This window comes from Rhincodon typus, chromosome 26 (genome assembly GCF_021869965.1).
Source record: "Rhincodon typus isolate 14 chromosome 26, sRhiTyp1.1, whole genome shotgun sequence".
NCBI lineage: Eukaryota > Metazoa > Chordata > Chondrichthyes > Orectolobiformes > Rhincodontidae > Rhincodon > Rhincodon typus.
In genome coordinates this window covers 17011829-17036731 of record NC_063357.1, presented here as the reverse complement: position 1 = coordinate 17036731, position 24903 = coordinate 17011829, and the positions used below count along the sequence as shown (strand labels likewise).

Sequence of the window (24903 nt, the reverse complement as noted above, 5' to 3'; positions counted from 1 at the left end):
AAACATCAGCTTTCCTGCTCCTCTGATGCTGCCTGGCCTGCTGTGTTCCTCCAGCTCCACGCTGCTGTGAGACCTGCTGAGTTTCTCCAGCATGTTTTATTCTTATTTTGGTATAAGTCAGAAGTCACACAACACCAGGTTATAGTCCACCAGGTTTATTTGAAATCACAAACTTGTGGAGCGTTGCTCCTTTGTCAGGTGAAGTCTTCAACTGTCCACACCAATTCAACACTGGCACCTCCACGTCATTAGTTTGATATAACAGTGCAGTTGTGTGCACAACATTTTGTGAGTAGATTTGCACAAATAAATTATAGACCTATTAGGAGTCTAACATCTGCTGTGATGACATTATTGGAATCCATAATTAACTTCAGATGGACTCAGCACTTGGAGAAATTTGTGTTGATTAAAGAGAGACAACATTAGATTCCTAAAGGGTAGGTCATGTTCAATGAACCACATTCAAATTTTTGAGCAAGTAACTGAAATAGTGGACAATGGACTATCAATAGACGTAACTTAGTAGAAGTTCCAGAAAACATTCAATAATATTAAAACATAAGAAATTGTTTGTGAAAATTTAAGATCAATAATTGAAGGCAAATCATTGTACGGCACGGTGGCTCAGTGGTTAGCACTGCTGCCTCACAGCGCCAGAGACCTGGGTTCAATTCTAGTCTCTGGCAACTGTGAGTGTAGAGTTTGTACGTTCTCCTCATGTCTTCTTGGGTTTCCTCCAAGTGCTCTGGTTTCCTCCAACAGTCCAAAAATATGCAGGTTAGGTGGATTGGCCATGCTAATTGCCCATAGTGTCCAGGGATGTGTAGGCTAGGTGGATTAGCCATGGCAAATGCAAGGTTAAAGGGATATGGTGGGATGCTGTTTGGAGAATCGGTGTGGACTTGTTGGGCTGAATGGCCTCTTTCCACACTGCAGGGATTCTATGAAAAAAAGATGAGTTAGCTCATGGAAATCAGAGGGTACGGATAATAGTCGTGTACCTGCATCAAAACAAAATGCCAAATGGTGTCTACAAGGGTCTGTGCTGGGTCTTCAGATATTCACTGTATTTCTCATGTTTTCTACAGCACAATTGAAACTCATATATTGAAGTTTTCCTATAGCATGAAGGCCAGTGGAGCCTCTATCATCAGTATCGATAGCTCCAGGCTACAACATCCATATAAAAGTGCACATTGCCCAGCAACCGATCATCTTTGTGTAGAGTGCTAGCTGGCTCAGTTGGCTAGATGACTGGTGTGGATCAGTTTGGTGCCAAAAACATGGGTTCAGCCCCATTCCAATTGCGATGGATTCAGGACCTACTCTTCACCCACTGTTGAGTTCATGGTGCTATTGGTTTGACTTGCCTTTGGGGAGAGAGATGTAGAGCAGAAGAAGTTGGTGTACGTAGTGCAAATTACAATGTTATAAATATGCATTGCTAAATCAAATTTGTGGGCAAACCTGTCGCAGATTGATTTCAATTAAGGTAAAGCCATTCATTTTAGCCAAAAAAGGATAGATTAAAGTAGTTCTTAAATGATGAATACAAAAATGATGAAATACTAAGAGATTTAGGATTTAGATGTACACAGAGGAGATTTATAAGAATGTCATCAGGACTTGAAAATTGAAACTTTGGGAAAAGATTGTATAGGCTTGGATTGTTTCCCTTAGAACAGAGGAGTCTGAGGGGTAACTGAATTGAGATGAAGTGCCTGGATAGAGTGGATAGTGAAGACCTGTTTCCCTCAGCACAAAGGTCAATTCCCAGAGACACAGATTTAAGGTATTTGTTAGGAGAATTAGAGGGGGCATAAGGAAAGATGCTTTTACCCATACGGTGGTAGGTGTCTAAAATTCACTGCCTAGTTTGGTGGTTGAGATGAAAACCATCATCCTATTTAAAAGGAACATGAACCTTTACTTAAAGTGCTGAGCCTGCAAGGCTACAAACCAGGTGCTGGAAAGGGGGATTAGAATAGATGATGAGAGATAGTGGGAACTACCGATGCTGGAGAATCTGAGATAACAAGGTGTAGAGCTGGATGAACACAGCAGGCCAAGCAGCACCAGAGGAGCAGGAAAGCTGACATTTTGGGTCTGGACCCTTCTTCAGAAATGGGGGAGGGGAAGGGGATTCTGAAATAAATAGGGAGAGAGGGGGAGGCGGATGGAAGATGGATAAAGGAGAAGATAGGTGGAGAGGAGACAGACAGGTCAAAGAGGTGGGGATGGAGACAATAAAGGTGAGTGTAGGTGGGGAGTTAGGGTGGGGATAGGTCAGTCCAGGGAGGACGGACAGGTCAAGGGGGCGGGATGAGGCTGGTGGATAGGAGGTGGGGGTGGGGCTTGAGGTGGGAGGAGTGGATAGGTGGGAGGAAGGACAGACAGGTTAGGGAGGCGGGGATGAGCTGGGCTGGTTTTGGGATGCGATCGGGGGAGGGAGATTTTGAAGCTTATGAAGTTCACATTGATACCATTGGGCTGCAGGGTTAGAATAGATGATGCTATTATCTATACCCCATGATGGGCTGAATGACCTCTTTCTGCAATGTAACTTTTCAATGGTTCTAAACTGTACTAGTAATGTTCTACCATTCGCTCAGGGAGTCACACATGCTGTGACAACATACATTTTTACATGCTTGTTGTAATCAGGAGCTCTTTAACTCCCAGACAGTGGCATGTGGTGGACAGATTAGCATACTTAACTTGTCTGACTCCATTATGGAAACACCTTCTTCAGCTATTAAGTCTTGGGTTCGGACTTGATCCCAGAGCTGTTGGCCCAGAGGCTAACACACTACTCACTCCATCACATGTCAGAGGCAAAAACATTAATGGAAGCGTTAACCTTTATAATTCAAGATCAAAATATAGTCTGTATGTATACAAAAACTCGAGAAAGACTGGATCACTGTATACTTCTAATACTGTATCAAGGAAAGTTATAGTTACCTTGAAAGAAGTGCAGTTCAGATTCACTAGAATGTTAGCAGCAAAAATTATGAGGAGAGATTATAGACATGAGTAAAAAAGTTTGAAGGCTGATTTAATTGAGATTTTTAGAATTTTGCAAGAAAAAGATAGGGTAGATAGAAAACTCTACTGTTGTTTAGCAAATTGAGGACAAAGAAGAAAGAAGGATTTGCATTTAAGTAGCACCTTTCACTGATCCACTTGACCTCTCAAAACACCTAAAAACCAATGAAGTGTAGTTACTGTTGCAACGTGGGAAAGGGAACAGCCGATTTACAAATTCCCACAAATAGCAAACTGATGCTGACCCAACAATTATTTTTCATGATGTACTGTTGAACTTTCAACAGATTAAAAGTAGTGTTGTATTATCCTGTGCCTGAAATGTTTGCATTATACTTTTTCTTCAAGGTCCTTCTGCTTATTTTTGCACCTTATGGAGAAATTTCAAGGTGACCTATTTTCCTGTAGGTTTAACCAATGCCTGCTGCCCAGATAATGGGTCTGAGATTTTTGATCAACAAGGTATTCAAGAGTCATGGGACACAGTCAACAAAACGCTGTTGAGGCCACAAATTATATTCACGAATATCTTTTCAAATGGCAGAGCAGCCTCAAGGGGCTGAGTGGTCTGCTCCTGTTCATAATTCTTATGTTTGCGTTCTTTTAAGAGATAATACACAGATAACTCCCCTGTTGTTCTCTGAAATTGTGCCCTGGGATCTTGTATGTTCATCTTGGAGCCAAACTTGGACCCTGTTTAATTTCTCATTTGAAAGATGACCCCTCAGAGGCAAGGGTGCTCCCATCTGAGTCACAGCTGATATTAAGTACAGGGACATAGCTTAAAATCAAAGTCAGGTCATTCTGTAGAGAAGTACAGGAAATACATATTTGCATGACTGATGTTAAAAGTTTGAATCACTCTCCTGCAAAAAATAGTGGATGCTAACTCAAACTTTTAGAAATAGTAATTATAATAAAAATTGTAATTTTAAATTTGAGATCAATTGAATTTGGTTGCCAAATGTATTGGGGGATATGGACCTAAGATGGTTTAATAGATTTGGAATAAAGATCAATCGTGATCTTAATGAATGTTAGAAAAGCCTCAGGGAACTATATAGCCTCCTCCTGGTCCAATGTTCCAATGCAGATCAGAATTATGAGTGATATAACCACATCACTTATCAGCAGTTTAACTAATCATTACTTATAGGAACCTATTGGACTCTGGCAGGAGCAATTTCTGAAATGGGAGTGACCTTTATGTTATCTGTTTCATGAACTGCCATTGGAATGTCTATTACTAATTGCCAAGGGAGTTGCAGAATTTTATATGGCCTTATGAGCCTGTTATTCATGTTGCAAATCAACATTTAGGAATTTACTCATTTGTCTCTTTTCCATGTCTATGGAAAGGGTTCTGAAATATATATTTAGGACTGTAAGTCTGTTTTGCATGCCTGGTTTTCCATATAAAATGATATATTTTGTTTACATCAAATGTGGATATTATAAATCCCTCTGCATTTTGTGGAAAGAGTTACAGCTGTTTAAATCTATTTAAGAAATGTAAAACCCAGCCAGTCTGTAAACTTGCAAAAAAAGGATACACAAGAATCCTGTTACCGTTTCATTGTAATTTTATCATTAACTTTGTTTTCAGTATAGATGCAACTATGGAACGTTGGATAATAGGGAAACCTGTAAAAGTAGGTAAAGCATAGTGCAGTGTGGTCCCATTTGACTCTGTTAATGCAGCGTGTGAAATCTACTTCCCCCGGTACAGAAAACCACAGACACTTCCCTGATATTGTGGTTCATTGCAAACTGTAAACCATCACTGATGTCACCTTCTAAATCTAGGAGCGACCCTGTGATCAATGTTAAAAATCAACAACTTTAACAACCATATGCCAGTGGCCTGGTTTAGGGCTCAAATATGGCTGCAGCCCTATAATAGTCTCCAGTAGTAAAGCATGAATGTCTCATACATTAGTCCCTGATAAAGTTGAGGAATGAGAAATACTTTCTGCAGACCTACTGTGAGTAAGACCTCCTATAGAGTGGCTTCTAAATTAATATTAATCGATAGACGCCCTATATTAATTAAAAGGGCCGCTTCTCTGAAAATCAAGCTTAACACAGTTTCTGGCTATTTAAAATTACTAATTTAGAGAAAAGTGCATGTGAAAGTTATTTCGGTTGAATGCAGAGAATTAAAAGATCTGTTCAATTACCCAACCAGGAAATGAAGCAACATTTAATGTCCCAGACCTTCAGCTTTTTCAGTTTCATGTGAGTTACATTTTCAGTGATTCTAAGGGAATGTACACTACTATAGGTTATCATGAAGTGTCTTCCTTTGATGTTTTCTTCTACAAGTCTTACATGTGGTTATTTATGTTTCTCTTTAGATTAAGTTATTAGCAACTGCCTTTTAAGAGAAGCAATCTAAATCAGCAAATTAGCAGTTCCACAATTCAAGCTTTTTATGCTGCTCAATCCAAGACTTTTACACTTTAATCATCCACATAGATACTAATCTCACTAAAGGCAGTTTAATATCACAATCTTTAATATAAGGTTGAGATGTCTAGAATTTCTGTTCCAAATTTCTACACTTTTTAATTAACATTTAGAGGGATTTTAACTTAAGTTTGTAAACCATGTCATCAAAATTTTATTCATTTCTTAAGCTAGCTTCTAGTAATTACAAAGATGACCATATGCATCACAGTTAATTGCTTCAGGCTGAAGGATTTCACAAGTTCCAAGAAATTTTGTTGCACAGAGGCAACAGCAGATGTTGAGACAAGTTAAAGCTTAAACATTTTGTTGATAGTTTGATATTGTCTCAGTGAGAAAGCTCTGATTTGGAATTAATTTTCAACAGGACATGTTATTTATTACATACATTAAACAGCACAATTTACCTTGAAATGTTACGATAAAATCTAATCCTCACTTTTTTCTTGATGAGTAAATATTCTTTCACAAGGTTACAAACTCACATAATAAAAATAAATGTATCTGTGTCCTTGCAGTTACATGGAACATTTTGGTGGATCTAATTAAATGTAAATCTCATGACCTTACTGAGTTGTTCATTTTTATTGACTCTCAAATATAAAAACTATAAAATATAAATGGGGACATGTAAACTGCGCAATTCAAATATACTTTACTGGCACTATAAAAATTAATCAAGAAACATTTATGTTAAAAAGATTATATATAAACTTTGGAGAGGAAAGATGATCTAACTGTTTAAGACTGTCTCCTCTTAATAAACTGTGCCATTTTGTTGAGACGTTCCTCTGTTGGTGCATCTACTGAGGCAAACCTACTGAAAAATGCCAGCTCAACAACTAACATAATTTTGAATAGATTTACACTTTTTTTTCTGGATCCTTGTTTATCTTCAGGATTTTATCAGGAATACAAAGGCTGTTTGGAATTTTACGAATTCTTTGTTTATCTATTAAATATGGCTTCATGGATCATTGAGAATCTCATTTTTACACTAATTCTTATTGTGGCAACAAATTTTGTTCCTGGATGTGCAGGTATGTTTGCTATGTATTAGTCATTTTCAGTGTCCAGCGCAGTTAATTATAACATTCTAAACTCATTTGAATAATGTGAATTACAAATATCTATATCAGTGAATGTTCATTTGGCACTTATCATATTTTGAATCAATGCAAACAGTAGTGTTTGATATAGTCAGTGTTAAACTCAATAGAAGTTATGAATGTGTCTTAGTAATATCATGTTGAATAGAATCTGTTGCAGTAGTTTTGTTTCTGATACTGCTTTGAATATGTATTAAAAGTGTGCAAGTTTATATAGCTTTTAAAGTCAGCCAAGTCTTGTTTACAAAAACCTACAATTCATAAATATATAGTTTCAGTAACTCAAAACATAGCAAAAGTTTCATTAATAGCGTTTTTTGAAAATGTGATTTGTACCAGTCCCCTCACTAGAACTATTAATTATCGTCATGTATAGTAAAGTCAAGTATAATGATATTGTTGGTCAGCCTCACAGATTAATAACACAGAAATTCATTTTGCCTAACAGGATTTGTACTTGTGTGAGACCAACAAAATTATTATTAGACATTATTTTATATGTTGTGGTTATAACAAATCCATACCTTTACAATGACTAGAAGAACTCACGTCTAAGAAGATCTGAAAAATTTAAGGATGGAAAGGCTGATTTACTCCATGAAGCTCATCTTTCCTGCACTCTAATTCAGTCAGTCTAGAGTGCAGCTATGTTTTGAATGCCTGAATGCTTTTGAAGTTGTTTCCCCTTACCTGGTAGATTATATAAAACATTTATTGGGTTGTGAATAATCCATTTTTCTCCAAAGCTATCAGTTTGTGAATGGTTTTGTTGCTCCTGTGTTAAACAGTCAAATAACTGAATCACCAAACACAGTTGCTTGATGCATATCATCAATATGAACATAGGAAGAGGAGAAGGTCATTCAGCCCCTTGGGCCTGTTTGATTAATCAATGTGATCAATGATCAACAATGATCTGTGGCCTAGCACCATATACCTGTCTTTGGCCTATATCCCTTAATACCTTTGCTTAACAAAATTTATCTCAGATTCAAAATTAACAACTGCTCCAGGATCCACTGCGGTCTGTGGAAGAGAGTTCCAAACCTCTACCACCCTTTGTGTGTAGAAGTGCTTCCTAACATCTCTCCTCAGTGGTCTGGCCCTAATTCTCAGACTATGTCCCCTCGTTCTAGAATCTTCAACCACTGGAAATAATTTACCTTTATCTACTCTGTCTTTTCCTATTTATATCTTGAACACTTCAATCAGATTACCCTGTAACTTCCTAAATTCTAGAGAAAATAGGCCGAATTTATATAACCTTTTCTCATAACTTAACCCCTGAAGACCATGCATCATTCTTGTAAACCCACATTACAGCCCTCTAAGATCAATATATCCTTCCTAAGGCGTGGTGCCCAGATCTGTTCATTATACGCCAAATGAGTTTTGTATAATTGCAGCATAACGTCTGCATCCTTATATTCCAGTCCTCTAGATCTAAAGATCAGCTTTCCTGATTACTTTAAAAATAAACAACAAAAGAGCTGTGGATGCTGTCAATCAGAAACAAAACCAGAAGTGTTGGAAAAGTTCAGCAGGTCTGGCAGCATCTGTGGAGAGAAATCAGAGTTAATGTTTCGGGTCAAGTGACCCTTCGTCAGAACTGTTCACTTGATCGAAGCGTTAACTCTGATTTCTTTCCACAGATGCTGCCAGACCTGATGAGGTTTTCCAGTAATTTAGTTTTGTTTCTTGATTACTTTATGGACCTGTCTTTAGTGATTGGAATGAGGTCAGCCAGGTGGACCTCATAGACAATGAGTTCCCTGATTGGGGCTGTTAATCTAATGCAATCAGGGTGTCCTAGTTGATAGATACAAACATGGTGTCACGGGTTCTGTTCACTCTAGGAGCCGCCTCTGAACTAGCTGGATCAGTGCATGTACTATGCACATGTAAATAAAGGGTGATTTGGTGATGGAATATCGGCCTTCATGGAGTTATTTCACTGCCCATGACATTTTATATATCTATGTATCTGAACCCCTAAGTCTCTTTTGATATACACTGTATTTAACTTCATACCATTTAGAAAGTACCCCGAACTATCCTTTTTCTGTCCAAAATTGATAACCTCACACTTAGATTGAACTCCATCTACCACAGTTTTGCCCATTCATGTAGTTTGTCAACATCCCTTTGTAACTTTATGCTATCAGCTATACTCTCTACAATGCTGCCTAACTTTGTGTCATCAGCAAATTTGGATATATAACTTTCTATGCCATTTTCCAAGTCATTAATAAATAATGTGAATAATTGAGGCCCAAACATAGGTCCTTACTAACATGATACTTGTACGAAATATATTGACATGCATGAAATTTGTGAAACTTAAGACTTGAGTCTTTACCTTTTAAAAAACAATTAGAATGAAACCATTCAGGAGTGAAATCAAGTAAACAGAGTTTCACACAATTGCTAGTAGAATTCTAGAATTTCTTCCCTTTCTAATGCTAGGGGGCATGCATTTAAGGTGAAAGGTAGAATTCAAAGGACATGAAAGGGGCAAGTTTTTTACACAGAGATTGACAGGAGTCTGGAATGTACTGCCACAATTGGTAGTTAATACAGAAACGATAGGGGCTTTTAAGGGACTTTTAGATAAGCACATGAATATGCAAGAAATGGAGGGACATAGAAAAAAGACAGGCTGAATGGATTAATTTAATTTGGCGTCATGATCAGCATAACAATGTGGGCCGAAGGGCCCATTCCTGTGCAGTACTGTTCTATGTTCTAAGAAGGCTGTGAATGCAGTAATCAATTGAAATTATTAAGAATGAGATTGACAATGTTTTAAAAGGTCAGAGTATTCAGAGATACAGATAAAACTGGATAAATAGTTAAGATGCAGATACATGATCGAAGTGAATGATGAAACAGACTTGAGGAATTCAGTGGCCTATACGTGTTCTGATTTTCTTAAAGACAGAAATTGACTGATTTTGGGAAAACAATTTGTGAACAAGCTCCCCATTACTTATCAGTTTTGGTAAGATAATTGAGAAGCCATTCAAATAATCCCTTTTGCTGTCCAAAGCTAACTACATGTCTTGTTGACCTAGTGTCTGGAGGCAACACAGGAGAAGATGTATGTATGCTTTCTTAATAGAACCAGGAACTCTTCACTATCTCAATTAAGGGAAAGCGAGTAGTAAATTAAACTTCAATTGGCAGGCTTTATAGATACAACATTCAGTAATCCAGTAAGTTGTGCTTCAGGACTTGCCATGTGTAACCACAACACAAGCATCTATCTAACTGTGGAAAAATGCCCTTTTTTTTCCTGTCAACAAAAAGCTGACAAATCCAATCCAGCCAATTACTAATCCATCAGCCGCATCTCCTTTGAATCATGAGTAAAGTGCTGGAATTTATTGAAGAGGTAATAGAAAGGGTCAATGAGTGTAATGCTGTTGATGGTGTGCATATGAACTTTCAAAAGTTCATTTAATACAGCGCAGACAACAGTCCTGTGAAAAAAATTATAGCTTATGGAATAAAAGGGACGGTAGTAGCATGGATATAAAATTGGCTGATTGATAGGAAAGAGAGTAATGGTTAATGAATGTTTTTCAGGCTAGAGGAGGGTATGCCATGCAGTTCCCAGTGGTCGGTATTCAGACTGTTGCTTTTCCTGATATGTTTTAATGATCTAGTTCTTGGTGTGCATGGGACAGTTTTGAAGTTTGCGGTGATATGAAACTTGGAAGCATTGTAAACTGTGGGGAGGATACTGTAGAACTCCAAAAGTACATATGTTAATAGAGCAGGCAAATAGCTGGTAGAGTAAATTCAATGCAGAGATGTGTGAGGTGATACATTTTGGTAGGAAGAACTTGGACAGAATATAAATTAAGTGGTACAGTTCTTAATGACGGATATATTTATGCATCATTGAAAGTGGCAGGACAGGTACAGACAGCCGTTAATAAAGCATACAGTTTCAAGGTCTTTACTAATTGGGGAATAAAATAGAGGGGCAAGGAGGGTATTCTGAACTTGTACAGGGTACTTGTTAGACCTCAGCTGGAGTATTGTGTACTGCTGTGGGCACCATACTACGGGAAGGATATAAATGCATTGATAGAGTGCAGGAGACATTTACAAGAATGGCTCCAAGGTTGAGGTAATTCAGTAGGTGAGGATGGATTAGAGAGGTTGAAACTTCTTGGAAAGTTGAAGGCTAAGCGAAAATTCGGTAGAAGTTTTAAAAATCATGAGAGGGTGGGATAGAGCAAATTGGGAGAAACTGTTCCTATTCTTAAAAGGATCAAGAACAAGGGAGTACAAATGATTTGCAAAAGTAAAAGAATGTGATGTGAAAAAAAAAGCCTTTTCATACAATGGGTGATTTGGGCCTGGAATAGAAACAAGATGGAGGAAAACTCAATCAAGGAAGTATTAGATAATTATCTAAATAGAACTAATCTGCAAGGGAAAAAGCTTGAGAGGCTGATGTTAGTCTAAAAGGTAATATTGTCATACTCTGACCAGGCCTTAGAACTGCTTTCTCATTAGAGAGAGACAACTGGTGGTGGTTTAACCTGAGGTCACCACACCTCAGAGGAGGGAGAGGTTGAGAAGGAGAGTCCTTTATGGCAACTTCACCTGGTATGGGAATTGAACCCATGCTGTTGACATTATTCTGCACCACAATCCAGCTTGCTTTCGTACATGAATTTTAAAAAATTACAGATCAGACCTACCAAAGATACAGCACCAAGTTACCCCAGATTAGTAGATGTGTGGTACTTTGGAAATCACAGTACTTTAATTAGATTTCTTGTCTTTCTGGAGTGCGCATAGCCATTGCATACTTAATAAATTAAATGATCAAATTTATTTATAAAATTAATTTACAAAAGCATTAGAAAATGCCATACAAGTACAATTAATAACTTAATTTGAGTCTTAGACTTCCATTGCAAACTTCAGTATCTCCATTTTGAACTGTTTGCCCCTTTGGCAGAATCCCTGGGTGGGAAAAAGAATGGGAAAGAGTGTGTAGCCCTCACATCCACAGCAGGAAAACCTGAACAGAGTAGGTTGGAACTTGATATGTTCAATGCAGCTGAAATCAGCAAGGGATCTTAAAAAGTTATGATCCTTATTGACTTGGGAAATTGTCTCTTTAGAAGGTTACTAGTGTGTTTGGACATATTTCAGATATCAATGGCAATGAATCTCTGCAAGATTCATCAATTTTCCCCCCAAACTCCTATGAAGAAAACAGTCACAATATTCTACACTGGCAACTTTTGGGTGTATTGCATCTCTCCTTATGAGGATGGTATAAAATAGAATTTACTTACAGAATGTTCTCTTTCTGATATCCTATTGCTATTTTAAAAAAAAAACTGGGGAGATGTTTTTCCTTTTCAAGATTGACTACATAAATCAAATTATCAAATTAACAGTTCTGTAACAAACATGCAACCTTTCATATTAATGTATTTCCACATAGTACAAATCTCATTCTGCAATTATTGTGCTAACCCGTGGAACAGTTGAAAAACCTTTTCATGACACAATTATATAACTTAGAGTAATGTTATTGAGCTTATTATTTCCTAAGTCAAATCTTTTATTGTTGCATGCATGTAAAATAATGCCCTTTTTCTTTATCCAGGTGTAGACATTGCTATTAATGGTATCACAACTGACCACATCATTGTCAGGAATATCTCAGATTTCCTTTCATTAACATGCACAGCAGTCAACAACACCCAGGATGAAGAATTAGTCTGGTTTCGTGGAGACAGAGTAATTAACTTGAAGTCTATGAATCGGATCAATGTTAGTACTGTCTGCATTGATCCAATTACAGAAAATGACAATGAAGCTAAGTTCAGCTGCCATTTAAATAAAAACCATAACATTAATACAGCTGTGCGCCTGGACATCAAATGTGAGTAACCTACCAATCTTAAGTTAGGGAGAGGGATAATGACAATGAAGAAATTAAAAAGGTTTCTAGTTTCCATCCTGTCACAGCACTAATTAGAATGCCATAATAAACTAGCATGCAGCAAGAAAGAAAATCAGTTTTTGTCTAAATGATGGTGTTATTGAATTCTACAACAGTAATTGACACACAAATCAAACATCATGATGAATCAGTAAATAAATCATTTGAAATTTCATTGACTTAATATTGATATTATGGAAGACAATAGCTGGATCAGACGAGAGGCATGCTATCCACGTTTGGTAATTAGAATTAAAAACTGCAATAAAGGTATTGATAAGGTACACAAGTAAAAAATGAGTTTGATGCCAGGTCTTAAACAAATTAGCTGTGAAGAGTAACTGAGTAAAATTTACACTTGTTGAAAAAACAGTGGGGGAAAAGGAGAAAATATATCTCAAATTTTTCCAAAATGTGAATGAAATTATTAGGTTGTAAATAAAGAAAATATTTTCACAAACTATTTCTAGAAATAACATAGGGGACTGATGATTATAGTTAAGCAATATCAAGAGCAAATTATAATATATAATCACTACGTCAAGGTGAAAATTAGCTTTAATCAACCGTATCGAATTTGCCCAAGAGTTTTCACACTGGGGGAAGAGGCAAAGTTTACTTATGGCAGGAGTTCATGACCCATGTGGCCTACTCAGAGTTCAAGTTACATGCCATATTCTAAATGGGAGGCAAATCACAATAATAAGCTAAAGTATGATGGTACCAGCAATCCCAATATGGGCATCCCATTAGGTTCTAGCAATAGTCAAGGACCTTTGAGAACCGATTAACTCAGATTGACACAATGAATTATCTTGTACTAAATTCTGTTCTAGAAGAATGCTTTATGATATTGCCCACCCTACAATAAATTGTACAGATTAAAAGAGTCTTTTTCATTTTGATGATGTTACTGATTTATTCAGGCCCTATATGAGTTGGTATCAATGGATACGCATGGTCCAAAATCTTTCCAGTTCAGCAAAATTGCTCAGGGTAGCAAAGTTAATTTCAGAGATTAAAACAAATCAGTGATTCATTGTTGAGGTGAGGGTGTCTGCCTTTGACATTCAGGCAGCTTTTGACTGCACATGGCTGAACCCTAGTAAAATTCGAGCTCATGGAAATCAAGGAAAAATCTTTCCGCTGCTTGTGGTCATACTTAGTCCAAAGGATGGCAGTTGTGGTTGTGGGAATTCAGTCATCTAAGCCCCAGGATATCGCTGCAGAAGTTCCTTAGGGTAGCAGTCTAGGCATTTTCAGCTGCTTCATTTATAACCTTCCATCCATCATAAGATCAGAAGTGCAGATAAAAACATTAGATAGAAACACAACTATAAGAGGACCTCTTTCTTCTGATTCTCCTAATCAGCGCCAGTCTGTTCATCAGCACACCAAGATGCTTAACTTTAAATGCTTCTGAATTAAAAGAACTACTTGACCCCAGTTACAGGAAAACCAGATTCATCTGCGATTCTTACTTATCTAACTTTGACCGCTCTTCCAGTGAAGATCTTGCAAAATGTTGTGTAAATGTGGGACATTTAGAATTGAAAATGTAGATCTCAGTTAAATTTCAATTTCATTTCTTCTTGACATTCAATGATATTACCTTCACCGAATCCCCCACTATCAACATCCTGGGAGTTACCATTGACTAGAAACTAAACTGGACTAGCCATATACATACTGTGACTACAAGGGAAGGTCAGAGGTATTCTATGGCGAGTAACTCACTTCCTATCTCCTTAAAAGCTGGCCACCAGGTACAAGTCAGGACAACAGAATTCTCTCCAATTACCTGCATGATTGCAGCTCCAAAATTACTCAAGAAGCTTGACATCATTCAGGACAAAGCAGCCCATGCAATTGGCAACACAGTCACTCTCTTCGCTACTGAATGACAGTGGCGCCAGTGTGTACCACCTACAGGATGTACTGTAGTGAATCACCAATGCTCCTTCAATGGCATATTCCAAACTCACGGCTTTTACCACCTAAAAGGACAAGGCCAACAGATGTCTGTGACAGCCAGCAACTGCATGCTCCTCTAAAAGTCACCCACCATCTTGAAATGTAACCAAATCACCATTCTTTCACTGTTGCTAGTTCAAAATTTAGGAACTCACTCCATAACAGTTTACTTACCAGCACCCGCCCAAACACACACACACACACACACACACACACACAAATACACACACAGTAACATACACAGGCACACACACGCATAGAAAAATACACAGGCATACACACACATACATGCACAAACACACATACACACAAATGTATACACATACTTACACACACAGACACACAAGAGAGTGCAATGGTTCAGAAAAGGTAACTCACTCCCACCTCCACCAGAATAATTAAGGATGAGCAAAAATGCTGCCCTAGTAAGTGGTGTTCACATCCAGAAACAATTTTAGGAGAAAATTTAAGGTTGTGTGCTGTTGTTTTCTATTGAATGTCCAATATGCAGCTTAGAAACAAAATGAGCACATTGTTATATACAATGTGGGATCTTTTGAATGTAACATAATGAAAATACAAAGGTAAAAATTAGGAGCAACAGTAGGCATTCGACACATCAAGGTAGTTCTGCCATTCAATAAGATAATAACTGATCTGATAATGGCCACAGCTCCACTTTCCTGCCTATCCCTGATAACCTGTGATTTCCTTGTTAGTCAAGAACATACCTATCTCTGCCTTAAAAATATTGAATGACTCTTCCTCCACTGCTCCTTGGGGTATTCTACATATCAGTGTTAGAAATGCTGATCCACTTAAGACTCAATTAGAAAGACTCCAGAGGCGATTGAGAGCAGATGATGATCTGTGGACTTTGTATTTAAAACATGCATTCTTCTAACTCCTCTTCCTCTCTCCCTACCTCTCCCTCACCTTTGGTGGTCTGCATTGCCTTTGTCAGACATTGATGGCAATTTGATCATTGGAAACAAGGCTGATTTAGTGGTGGTGGAGGGAAAATGTTGTTTGGTTGTCTTTGATAATAGTTCCAGATATTAAAAAAAGACTTGCATTCTTCCCCAGTGGTGACTTGAGTTCTGCAAAAGGAAGGGTGGAACCTAGTTTTTGTTTAATTCATTCCCGGGATGAGGGCCTTGCTGGCCATGCCATCATTTATTGCCCATCCCTAATTGCCCAGAGGGCAGTTAAGAGTCAACCACATTGCTGTGGGTCTGGAGTCACAGGTAAGCCAGACCAGATAAGGATGGCAGTTTCCTTCTCTAGAGAACATTAGTGAACCAAATAGAGTTTTTCCCACCAGTGAACAATGGATTTGTGGTCATCATTAGACTCTTAATTCCAGATATTTATTAAGTTCAAATTCCACCATCTGCCATTGCAGGATTCAAACCCAGGTTCCCAGAACATTATCTGAGTCTCTGGATTAACAGTACAGCAATAATATCACTAGGCCATCACCTTCCCTAAATTTTTGTGCTAAACTATAGATTGACAATAAAACCCCTGTAATTCTCTGGAAGTCATTTGCTGCCTAATTCAACAACTGCATATTGATTTGTTAAATACCACAAATCTGTTGAGGGGAAAAAATTCTCACCACATTCATTGCAAATGGATTTTTTTCAACTATTTTTAAACTATGTCCCCTAGTTCTCGCCTCTCCGACAGGGGGAACATCCTTACAGTATCCAGCCACACAAGTCTCTTATGAGTTTCAAAGAACAAAGGACAGTACAGCACAGGACCAGGCCCTTCAGCCCTCTAAGCCTGCGCCACCACATTTTGCTCTTCCATACTAAAACTGTCTTCACTTACAGGATCTGTATTCCTCTATTCCTTTCCTATTCATGTATTTGTCCAGGTGCTTCTTGAATGCTGCTATTGTGTCTGCGTCCACCACCTCCTCTGGCAGCATGTTCCAGGCACACATCATCCTTTGTGTGAACTTGCTTCATACATCTCTTATAAACTTCCCCCTTGCACCTTGAACCTCTGTCCCCTAGAAATTGAGCCCTCCACTCTGAGGAAAAAGCCTCATAGTTTTCACTCTATCCATGTCAATCATATAAACTTCTATTAGCTCACCCCTCAACCTCCTGCGTTCCAGTGAAAACAAACCCAGTCTATCTGATCTTTCTTTATCACTAAAATCCCCCAAACCAAACAACATCCTGTAAAACCTTTTCTGTATCCTTTCCAAAGCATCCACATCCTTCTGGTAACGTGGTGACCAGAACTGTATGCAATATTCCAAGTGTGGCCTAACTAAAGTTCTATAAAGTTTCAGAATAACTTGTCTATCCTTATACTCTAAGCCCGTTCCAATGAAGGCAAGCATGCCATAAGCCTTTTTTTACTACCTTATCTACTTGCACTGTCATTTTCAGTGATCTGTGGACCTGCACACCCAGATCCCTCTGCATATCAGTACTGCGAAAGGTTCTGCCATTCACCGCATAGTTTCCACGTGTACTTGACCTTCCAAAATACATCACCTCACATTTGTCCAGATTAAACTCCATCTGCCATCTTTCTGCCCATACCTCCAACTGATCCATATCCTGCTGTATCCTCTGACAATCCTCCTCACCATCCACGACTCCACCGATCTTTGTATTGTCCGCAGAGTTACTAATTAGACCAGCTACGTTTTCCTCCAAATCATTCATGTAGATCATAAACAGCAGAGGTCCCTGTGGAACACCACCAAACACAACCCTCCATTTTGAAAAGCATCTTTCCACCGCTACCATCTGTCTCCTATGACTAAGCCAGTTCTGTATCCGTCTTGCCAGCTCACCCCGATACCACATGACTTCACCTTTTGTATCAGTCTGCTAAATGAAATTCCCTGTCCAACTTTTCCTCATAGGATAACTCCCCCCAATCTCAGGAATTCGTCGAGTGAACATTCTCTAAATTGCTTCCAATACAATTAAGTTATTTCTCAAAGACTGCAACCCCCACCTCCACTCCCCACAATCCAGTAGTTAGTTGAGTGAACCTTTCCTATACTGTTTCCAATGCAATTAAATTATTTCTTAGATAGGAGACCAGAAATGTACACACCACTCTAGATATGACCTCACCAAAATGCTGTACAACTGTAGCAAAACAACTCAACTTTTATATTCCATTCCTTTACAGTTTGCAATATTATTCCCTTTGCTTTTTCTAAAAACTTGCAAATTAACCTTTTCTCACCTCATTTAAATAACATGCTGCTTTTCTATTCTTCTTGTCAAGGTGGACAAGTTTGCATTTTCCTGCACCATATTCCATCAAACATACTTTTGCCCATTTACTTGACATATCTATATCTCTTTGGAGACTCTGTACCTCCATTTCACTATTTACTATCCTGCCTATCTTTATGTTATCAGCAAATATTGCAACCACACATTTGGTCCCTTCATCCAAGTCATTGATAAAGATTATAAATAGTTGAGGCTCCTGCCCCAATCCCTGTGACACATGACTTGCTCCATCTCACTAACCCAAAAGATAATATTTATGCCAACTCTCTGTTTCTTGCGTGCTGACCAATCTTCTATCCATGGTAATATGCCCCTACACCATTAACTCTTTTTTATATAGTGATCATTGATGTGGCACCTTGTTAAATGCCTTCTGGAAATCTAAGTACAACATAATCTAAAACTACAATCTAAATATACATCCACATGTTGTTTGTTACTTTCTCATGGAACACTAATTAGTCAAACATGAGTTTCCTTTTACTAAATCATGTTGACTCTGCCTGGTTTTATGTTTAAAATTAGTTAATTAAGTGACAAGTTATGAATAGCTTCATACTTGTGATTAGAATTCTGTGCTTAAATTGTTTCAGTTATCCCCGTTCTGAGCAGTGATAGTGATGGTCAAATAGACGTGTATGCAGGAAATGACGTGAAGCTACAATGCAATGTGAAGTCCAATCCTCCAGCTGTGATGTCCTGGCACAAAGATAACAGTGCCCTGAAGATGGTGATGGGCAAACATAGTGTGTACTGGGACAGTGGTGTTTTTAGTTTATCTATTAAAAAGGTACAGAACACAGAAAATGGGACGTACATCTGTATGGCTGACTCCACACTTGGAAGCAACAATTTGACCTTCTATCTGAATGTGAAAGGTAGGAACAATTAAAGATTGTAGTCTGGACAAAGAGCTGAATTAAAATGAGCAAATATGTTATCTTTATTTTGCATTCCGTTTTTACATGTGTTGCCGTGTTTTTTATCCCAACTACAAATAATTATTTGTTCTTTTCTAAAATACTGGCTTCTCTTCCTTGGCAGTTACATTGTATAAAATATACATACTGAGCGTAGAATATGCAGATGTCACTGGTCTGTACTAGAAATGGATATATTAAAAAAAGTTTTACCAAATGCTTGCTATTATTCAGTGATCAACTGTTTTCAAGGAAGAAAGGTCACTGGACACAAAACATTAACCCATGCTTTCTCTCCACAAATGTTGCCAGACCTGCTGAGTTCCTCCAGCCATTTCCATTTTTGTTTTCAAGGATGTATTGGCACAATATTATTCACGAGGTGTCAGACATGGCTGAGCTGAGGTATCAGATGTAGCTCTGTTTGTAGCACTTCCACTTGAGCCTAAAGACTCTGGCTTCAAGTCCTACCTCTGAACCTGAGCACAATAATTTTGCCTGACACACCACTGGAGTGCTGAGGGGAGTGCCGCACTATTGAAGATGGTGTCTTTTGGATGAGATACTGGAGATTTTGAAGGGAGGTCGGCAATTAGTGGTAACGTTATGGGACCAATAAACCAGATAATGGTTTCAAGGCCTACTATGGCATATGGTTTGCATTCAATAAAAATCTGGAATAAGAAGCCAAATGACAACCATGTAACCACCGTCAATTATCTCAAAAACCCATCTGGTTCCGTGATGTCCTTTAGAGAAGAAAATCCACACCTTGTCTTGCCTACATATAACTCCAGACCCAGAGCAATGTGGTTGACTTCTAACTGTCTATGGGCAATAATTGCTGGGCCTAGACAGCAACACCCACATCAAATGAACAAATAAAACCAACTCTGCAATGCCTCTCAGGCGAACATAAAGATCCCAAAGCATTATTTTGAATAGAAGTGGGGAAGCTATCCCTGGTGTCTTGGCCTATATCTATCCCATCAACACTGAAGTGAATGATCTTGATCTTTATCATATCATTGCTTGTGGAAACATACCATGTGTGAATTGGCTATTGTACTTTCAACTTTACAGCAGGACCTAAAGCTCAAGAGTGTATCATTGGCAGTAAAGTTCTTTGAGATCATCCATCCATCCACCAATAAAGCTATCTTTAAGTTTTCTTTATAAACTGCTGCAACCTGTAAAACCATAGTTATTATTTTATTTGGCAGATCAACCATATGTAGTACCATTTGAACCAATCGTTGCTGGGCTGACAGTTGTTGTGCTGACCATTTTTTTCGGAATTGTTTCACGGAGAAAATTAATTATTCAGGTGAGTTTGTGAAAAATGGAAACTTCTGGAACAAGTGCAGAAGAAGTTAGAAAAGTGCAGACCAAAATATGGAGTGGTCAGTGTTCTGAGATAAAACTGTAGCATTCAGTTCATTGAAGAAGATTCCAATACAGTGAATGCTTATCATGGTATTGAGGTGAAAGAATCTAAAAGAATATCAAGAATCTATCTACTCCTGTCTTAAAAATATGCAATGCATTTCTATGACTTTAAGAGGCAGATTGTTCCAAAGTTGCATCTACTTTCAGAGAGAAAATTGTCTTCTCATCTCTGTCCTAAAAGATTAACTGCTTATTTTTAAACAGTTGCTGTACTATTCACTAAACATGGCAGAAAATTTCAGAACTGGACCACTCAGATATAAGTGAACATGTAAGCAATGTGATCAGTCATAATTACTGCCAAACTACCTCTCTCTGGCACTGAAATGTAATTTTACAAGTGTGGAGTCTCACTTCTTCACGTTTTTATTTATGCTGGAGACTCTTTAAAATGCTTTTCTCTGTTTTAGCTCTCAACCCTTCCTTTCCTTGTCTTTAATTCTGATTTTGATGTTTCCGTTAAGTCTAATTTACGTCACTGTTTTGTTCTCCCTGAATTAAATATTGCAGTGCTGAGAGGGGATTCTTCAATTGTTAAAAAGCCTCCTGGTGCTTTTCCACAGGCACCCCAGATTCTCTGTCAAGAATGCAGTACTAGGTCAGATGCACAATGGCATCAAGTAACCACTCAAAAGTTCATGTGCAATCCATGGAAAGCAGTCAGAGAAGTATTTAGTAGTAGTATCCTTAGTAGTATCCCTACAGTGTGGAAACAGGCCCTTCGGCCCAACATGTCCACACCGACCCCCAGAGCATCCCACCCAGACCCACCCCCTAATCTACACATCCCTGAACACTATGGGGTAATTTAGCATGGCAAGCCCACCCTAACCTGCACATGTTTGGACTGTGGGAGGAAACCGGAGCACCCGGAGGAAACCTACACAGACACGGGAGAATGTGCAAACTCCACACAGACAGTTGCCCGAGGTTGGAAGCGAACCCGGGCCCCTGGCACTATGAGGCAGCAGGGCTAACCACTAACCATGTTGACAGATGTGAAACTTTGCTGATGGCTGCAAAAATCCAAGTTTTGGGTTCCATTTGTTCACTAAGGCATTGATTTTTTAAAAATATATATCTTGGACTGATATCATTAAATTTCACCAGCAGTTGGCTGCTGCAGTAAAAGGAGCAATCCACAAAGCTTGATATGAGAAACCAGTTGCAGACTTAGTTAGCAAAACCAGTAACTCCCTGCTTCAGTGTATGGCCTGGAAGACAAAAGAGAAATATTTCTTTCACAATTAAACAAGTCAATCAAATGTCATTCAAAGAGACTGCATGATGGCTTTTCCTGACAATTTTATTTATGGAGAGGCAGAGAGTGAGAGGGTAGGTGTATAATATGTGATCAGAAAACCCAAAACTACCCCAAAGAAGGAGGTTCCTTTGAGTGTAATGACACAATCTCATCAATTCACATTGTTGCTCCCTTTCCAAGCTGGCTGCTACCTGGGAAAGCCTGCTTGATAGGATTGCATTTAGGGACTGTTCCCAGCAGCTAGAGAAGATTGGGGATTGAGAGTGAGGCAGTGAGATTGTGTGGTAGAGAGGTGAGATTACCAGAGAGGGGAGGGCACTGAGACCTTGGAGGAAAGGGGCTAAGATCTCATGGAAGGGGTTGACTGAACAAAGGAAGGGAAAGATCGCAGTGGAATGTTTGCTTGACGGACTGGCAGTTTGCACTCATTCTTCTCCTGCTCCACACACCAGGTTGGAAAATGACTTATCCACTAAAGTTTGGCAACAACTACCTCCCTTCAAGTTGTTAGGAAATCCAGGCCACAGCAGTTGAATTCAGATGCCACTGAGGAAAGCGGCCTTATTAAAACATTACACTCAGACTCCCCCAAAACCACCACAGTTAAACTGAACATCAACACATTTGTGATAACAAGGTGTGGAGCTGGATGAACACAGCAGGCCAGGCAGCATCAGAGGAGCAGGAAAGCTGACGTTTCGGGTCTGGACCCTTCTTCAGAAATGGGGGAGGGGAAGGGGATTCTGAAATAAATAGAGAGGGGGGGAGGCGGATGGAAGGTGGATAAAAGAGCAGATAGGTGGAGAGGAGACGGACAGGTCAAGGAGGTGAGGATGGAGCCGGTAAAGGTGAGTGTAGGTGGGGAATTAGGGTGGGGGTTGGTCAGTCAAGGGAAGACGGACAGGTCAAGGAGGCGGGGATGAAGCTGGCAGGTAGGAGGTGGAGGTGGGAATGAGGGTTGGTCAGTGAGGTGGGAGGAGTGGATAGGTGGGAGAAAAGACGGACAGGTCAAGGAGGCGGGGACGAGCTGGGCTGGTTTTGGGATGAGGTCGGGGGTCGGGAGATTTTGAAGCTTATGAAGTCCACATTGAGACCATTGGGCTGCAGGGTTCCCAAGCCAAATATGAGGTGCTGTTCCTGTAACCTTCGGGTGGCATCATTGTGGCACTGGAGGAGGCCCAGGATGGACATGTCGTCCAAAGAGTGGGAGGGGGAGTTGAAGTGGTTCGAGACTGGGAGGTGCAGTCGTTTGTCACAAGCCAAGCATAGGTGTTCCACAAAGCGGTCTTCAAGCCTCTGGAACAGTTTTTCCGCCACCTCCGCGCTTACTTCTAAACTCCTCCCTCATCAACACATTTGTGATGTATCACATTCAGATTTCAAAGATTTACCAAGTTAACCACCAAAATCTCTTATATTTTCTTCTGAAGAAGGGTTGCTGGGCCCAAAATGTTTAAAAAGCAAAAGAACTGCAGATGCTGTAAATCAGGAACAAAAACAGAAGTTGCTGGAAAAGCTCAGCGGGTCTGGCAGCATCTGTGAAGAAAAAATCAGAGTTAATGTTCCTCAGTTCTGAGGAACGGTTTCTGGACCCAAAACATTACCCCAAAATGTTTACTCTGATTTCTCTCCACAGATGCTGCCAGACCTGTGGAGCTTTTCCAGCAATTTCTGTTTTTGTTTCTGTTATATTTGTGGGGTATCCTAATGCAGAAGTGACCAATCTCAGAAAGGAAGGGTAGGCATAGGCTCAGTTTCTTAGAAGATCTGAAGTAGATTTGCTCATCAAGCAGGTTGATTTACATGATTTGGAGTTACAGAAAAACAGCCTTACTTTTGCATGCTGCAATCTGAACTGACAATCCCCACCGAGTCTACATCTTTGTTACTAGCTCATGAGCATGCCCACCTCTTAAAGTGAGACCACTACACCACCCTAACCCTGGCCTTCTCCCAGGCAACGTTGAAAAGTTACCATTCCTGCCATAATGCTAACAAAACACAGAAACTGATAGCTGAATCCCAATGGGCTGTGCAGCAACATAATGGTAGATGAAAGGATTCACCTTAAGTTAGATAATCCTTTGAAGTACTCTTAAAACAGCTGAGATGGTTATTGCTGAATCAGAGATAGTAGAAACTGCAGATGCTGGAGAATCCGAGACAACAAGGTGCAGGGCTGGATGAACACAGCAGGCCAAGCAGCATCATAGGAGCAGAGAGGCTGACGTTTCGGGCCTAGACCCTTCATCAGAAAAGGGGGAGGGGAAGGGGGTTCCGAAATAAATAGGGAGAGAGTGGGAGGCGGATAGAAGAGGGATAGAGGAGAGGATAGGTGGAGAGGAAACAAACAGGTCGAAGAGGCAGGGATGGAGCCAGTAAAGGTGAGTGTAGGTAGGGAGTTAGGAAGGGGATAGGTCAGTCTAGGGAGGACGGACAGGTCAAGGGGGCGGGATAAGGTTGGTCGGTAGGAGATGGAGGTGCGGCTTGAGGTGGGAGGAGGGGATAGGTGGGAGGAAGAACAGGTTAGGGAGGCAGGGACGAGCTGGACTGGTTTTGGGATGTGGTAGGGGGAGGGGAGATTTTGAAGCTTGTGAAATCCACATTGATACCATTGGGCTGCAGGGTTCCCAGGCGGAATATGAGTTGCTGTTCCTGCAACCTTCGGGTGGCATCGTTGTGGCACTGCAGGAGGCCCAGGATGGACATGTCGTCTGAGGAATGGGAGGGGGAGTTGAAATGGTTCGCGACTGGGAGGTGCAATTGTTTATTGCGAACCGAGCGTAGGTGTTCTGCAAAGCGGTCCCCGAGCCTCCGCTTGGTTTCCCCGATGTAGAGGAAGCCACACCGGGTACAGTGGATGCAGTATACCACATTGGCAGATGTGCAGGTGAACATCTGCTTGATGTGGAAAGTCTTCTTGGGGCCTGGGATGGGGGTGACGGAGGAGGTATGGGGGCAGGTGTAGCACTTCCTGCGGTTGCAGGGAAAAGTGCCGGGTGTGGTGGAGCTGGAGGGGAGTGTGGAGCGGACAGAGTTGTCCCTCCGGAAAGCAGATAGGGGTGGGGAGGGAAAGATGTCTTTGGTGGTGGGGTCGGATTGCAGATGGCGGAAGTGTCGGAGGATGATGCGTTGGATCCGGAGGTTGGTGGGGTGGTACGTGAGGACGAGGGGGATTCTTTTTTGGTTCTTATTGCGTGGACGGGGTGTGAGGGATGAGGTGCGGGAGATGTGGGAGACACGGTTGAGGGCGTTCTCGACCACCGAGGGGGGGAAGTTACGGTCCTTGAAAAACGAGGACAACTGAGATGTATGGGAGTGGAATGCCTCATCCTGGGAGCAGATGCGGCGGAGGCGAAGGAATTGGGAATAGGGGATAGCATTTTTGCAGGAAGGTGGGTGGAAG

At 40.0% G+C, this 24903-nt stretch overlaps 1 protein-coding gene across 1 annotated transcript in view; it reads left to right on the top strand.

The window, feature by feature from the left end:
* The window catches only part of LOC109921797 (transmembrane and immunoglobulin domain-containing protein 1), a 34530-nt gene that overhangs the window by 6902 nt on the left and 2725 nt on the right, over positions 1-24903 (top strand). Inside the window, exons 2-5 of the mRNA XM_048612452.1 lie at positions 6420-6560; positions 12271-12549; positions 18458-18742; positions 20008-20111. Of these exons, the coding sequence (XP_048468409.1) occupies positions 6482-6560; positions 12271-12549; positions 18458-18742; positions 20008-20111 (747 nt within the window). The 5' untranslated portion in view covers positions 6420-6481. The remainder of the gene's footprint in view (positions 1-6419; positions 6561-12270; positions 12550-18457; positions 18743-20007; positions 20112-24903) is intronic.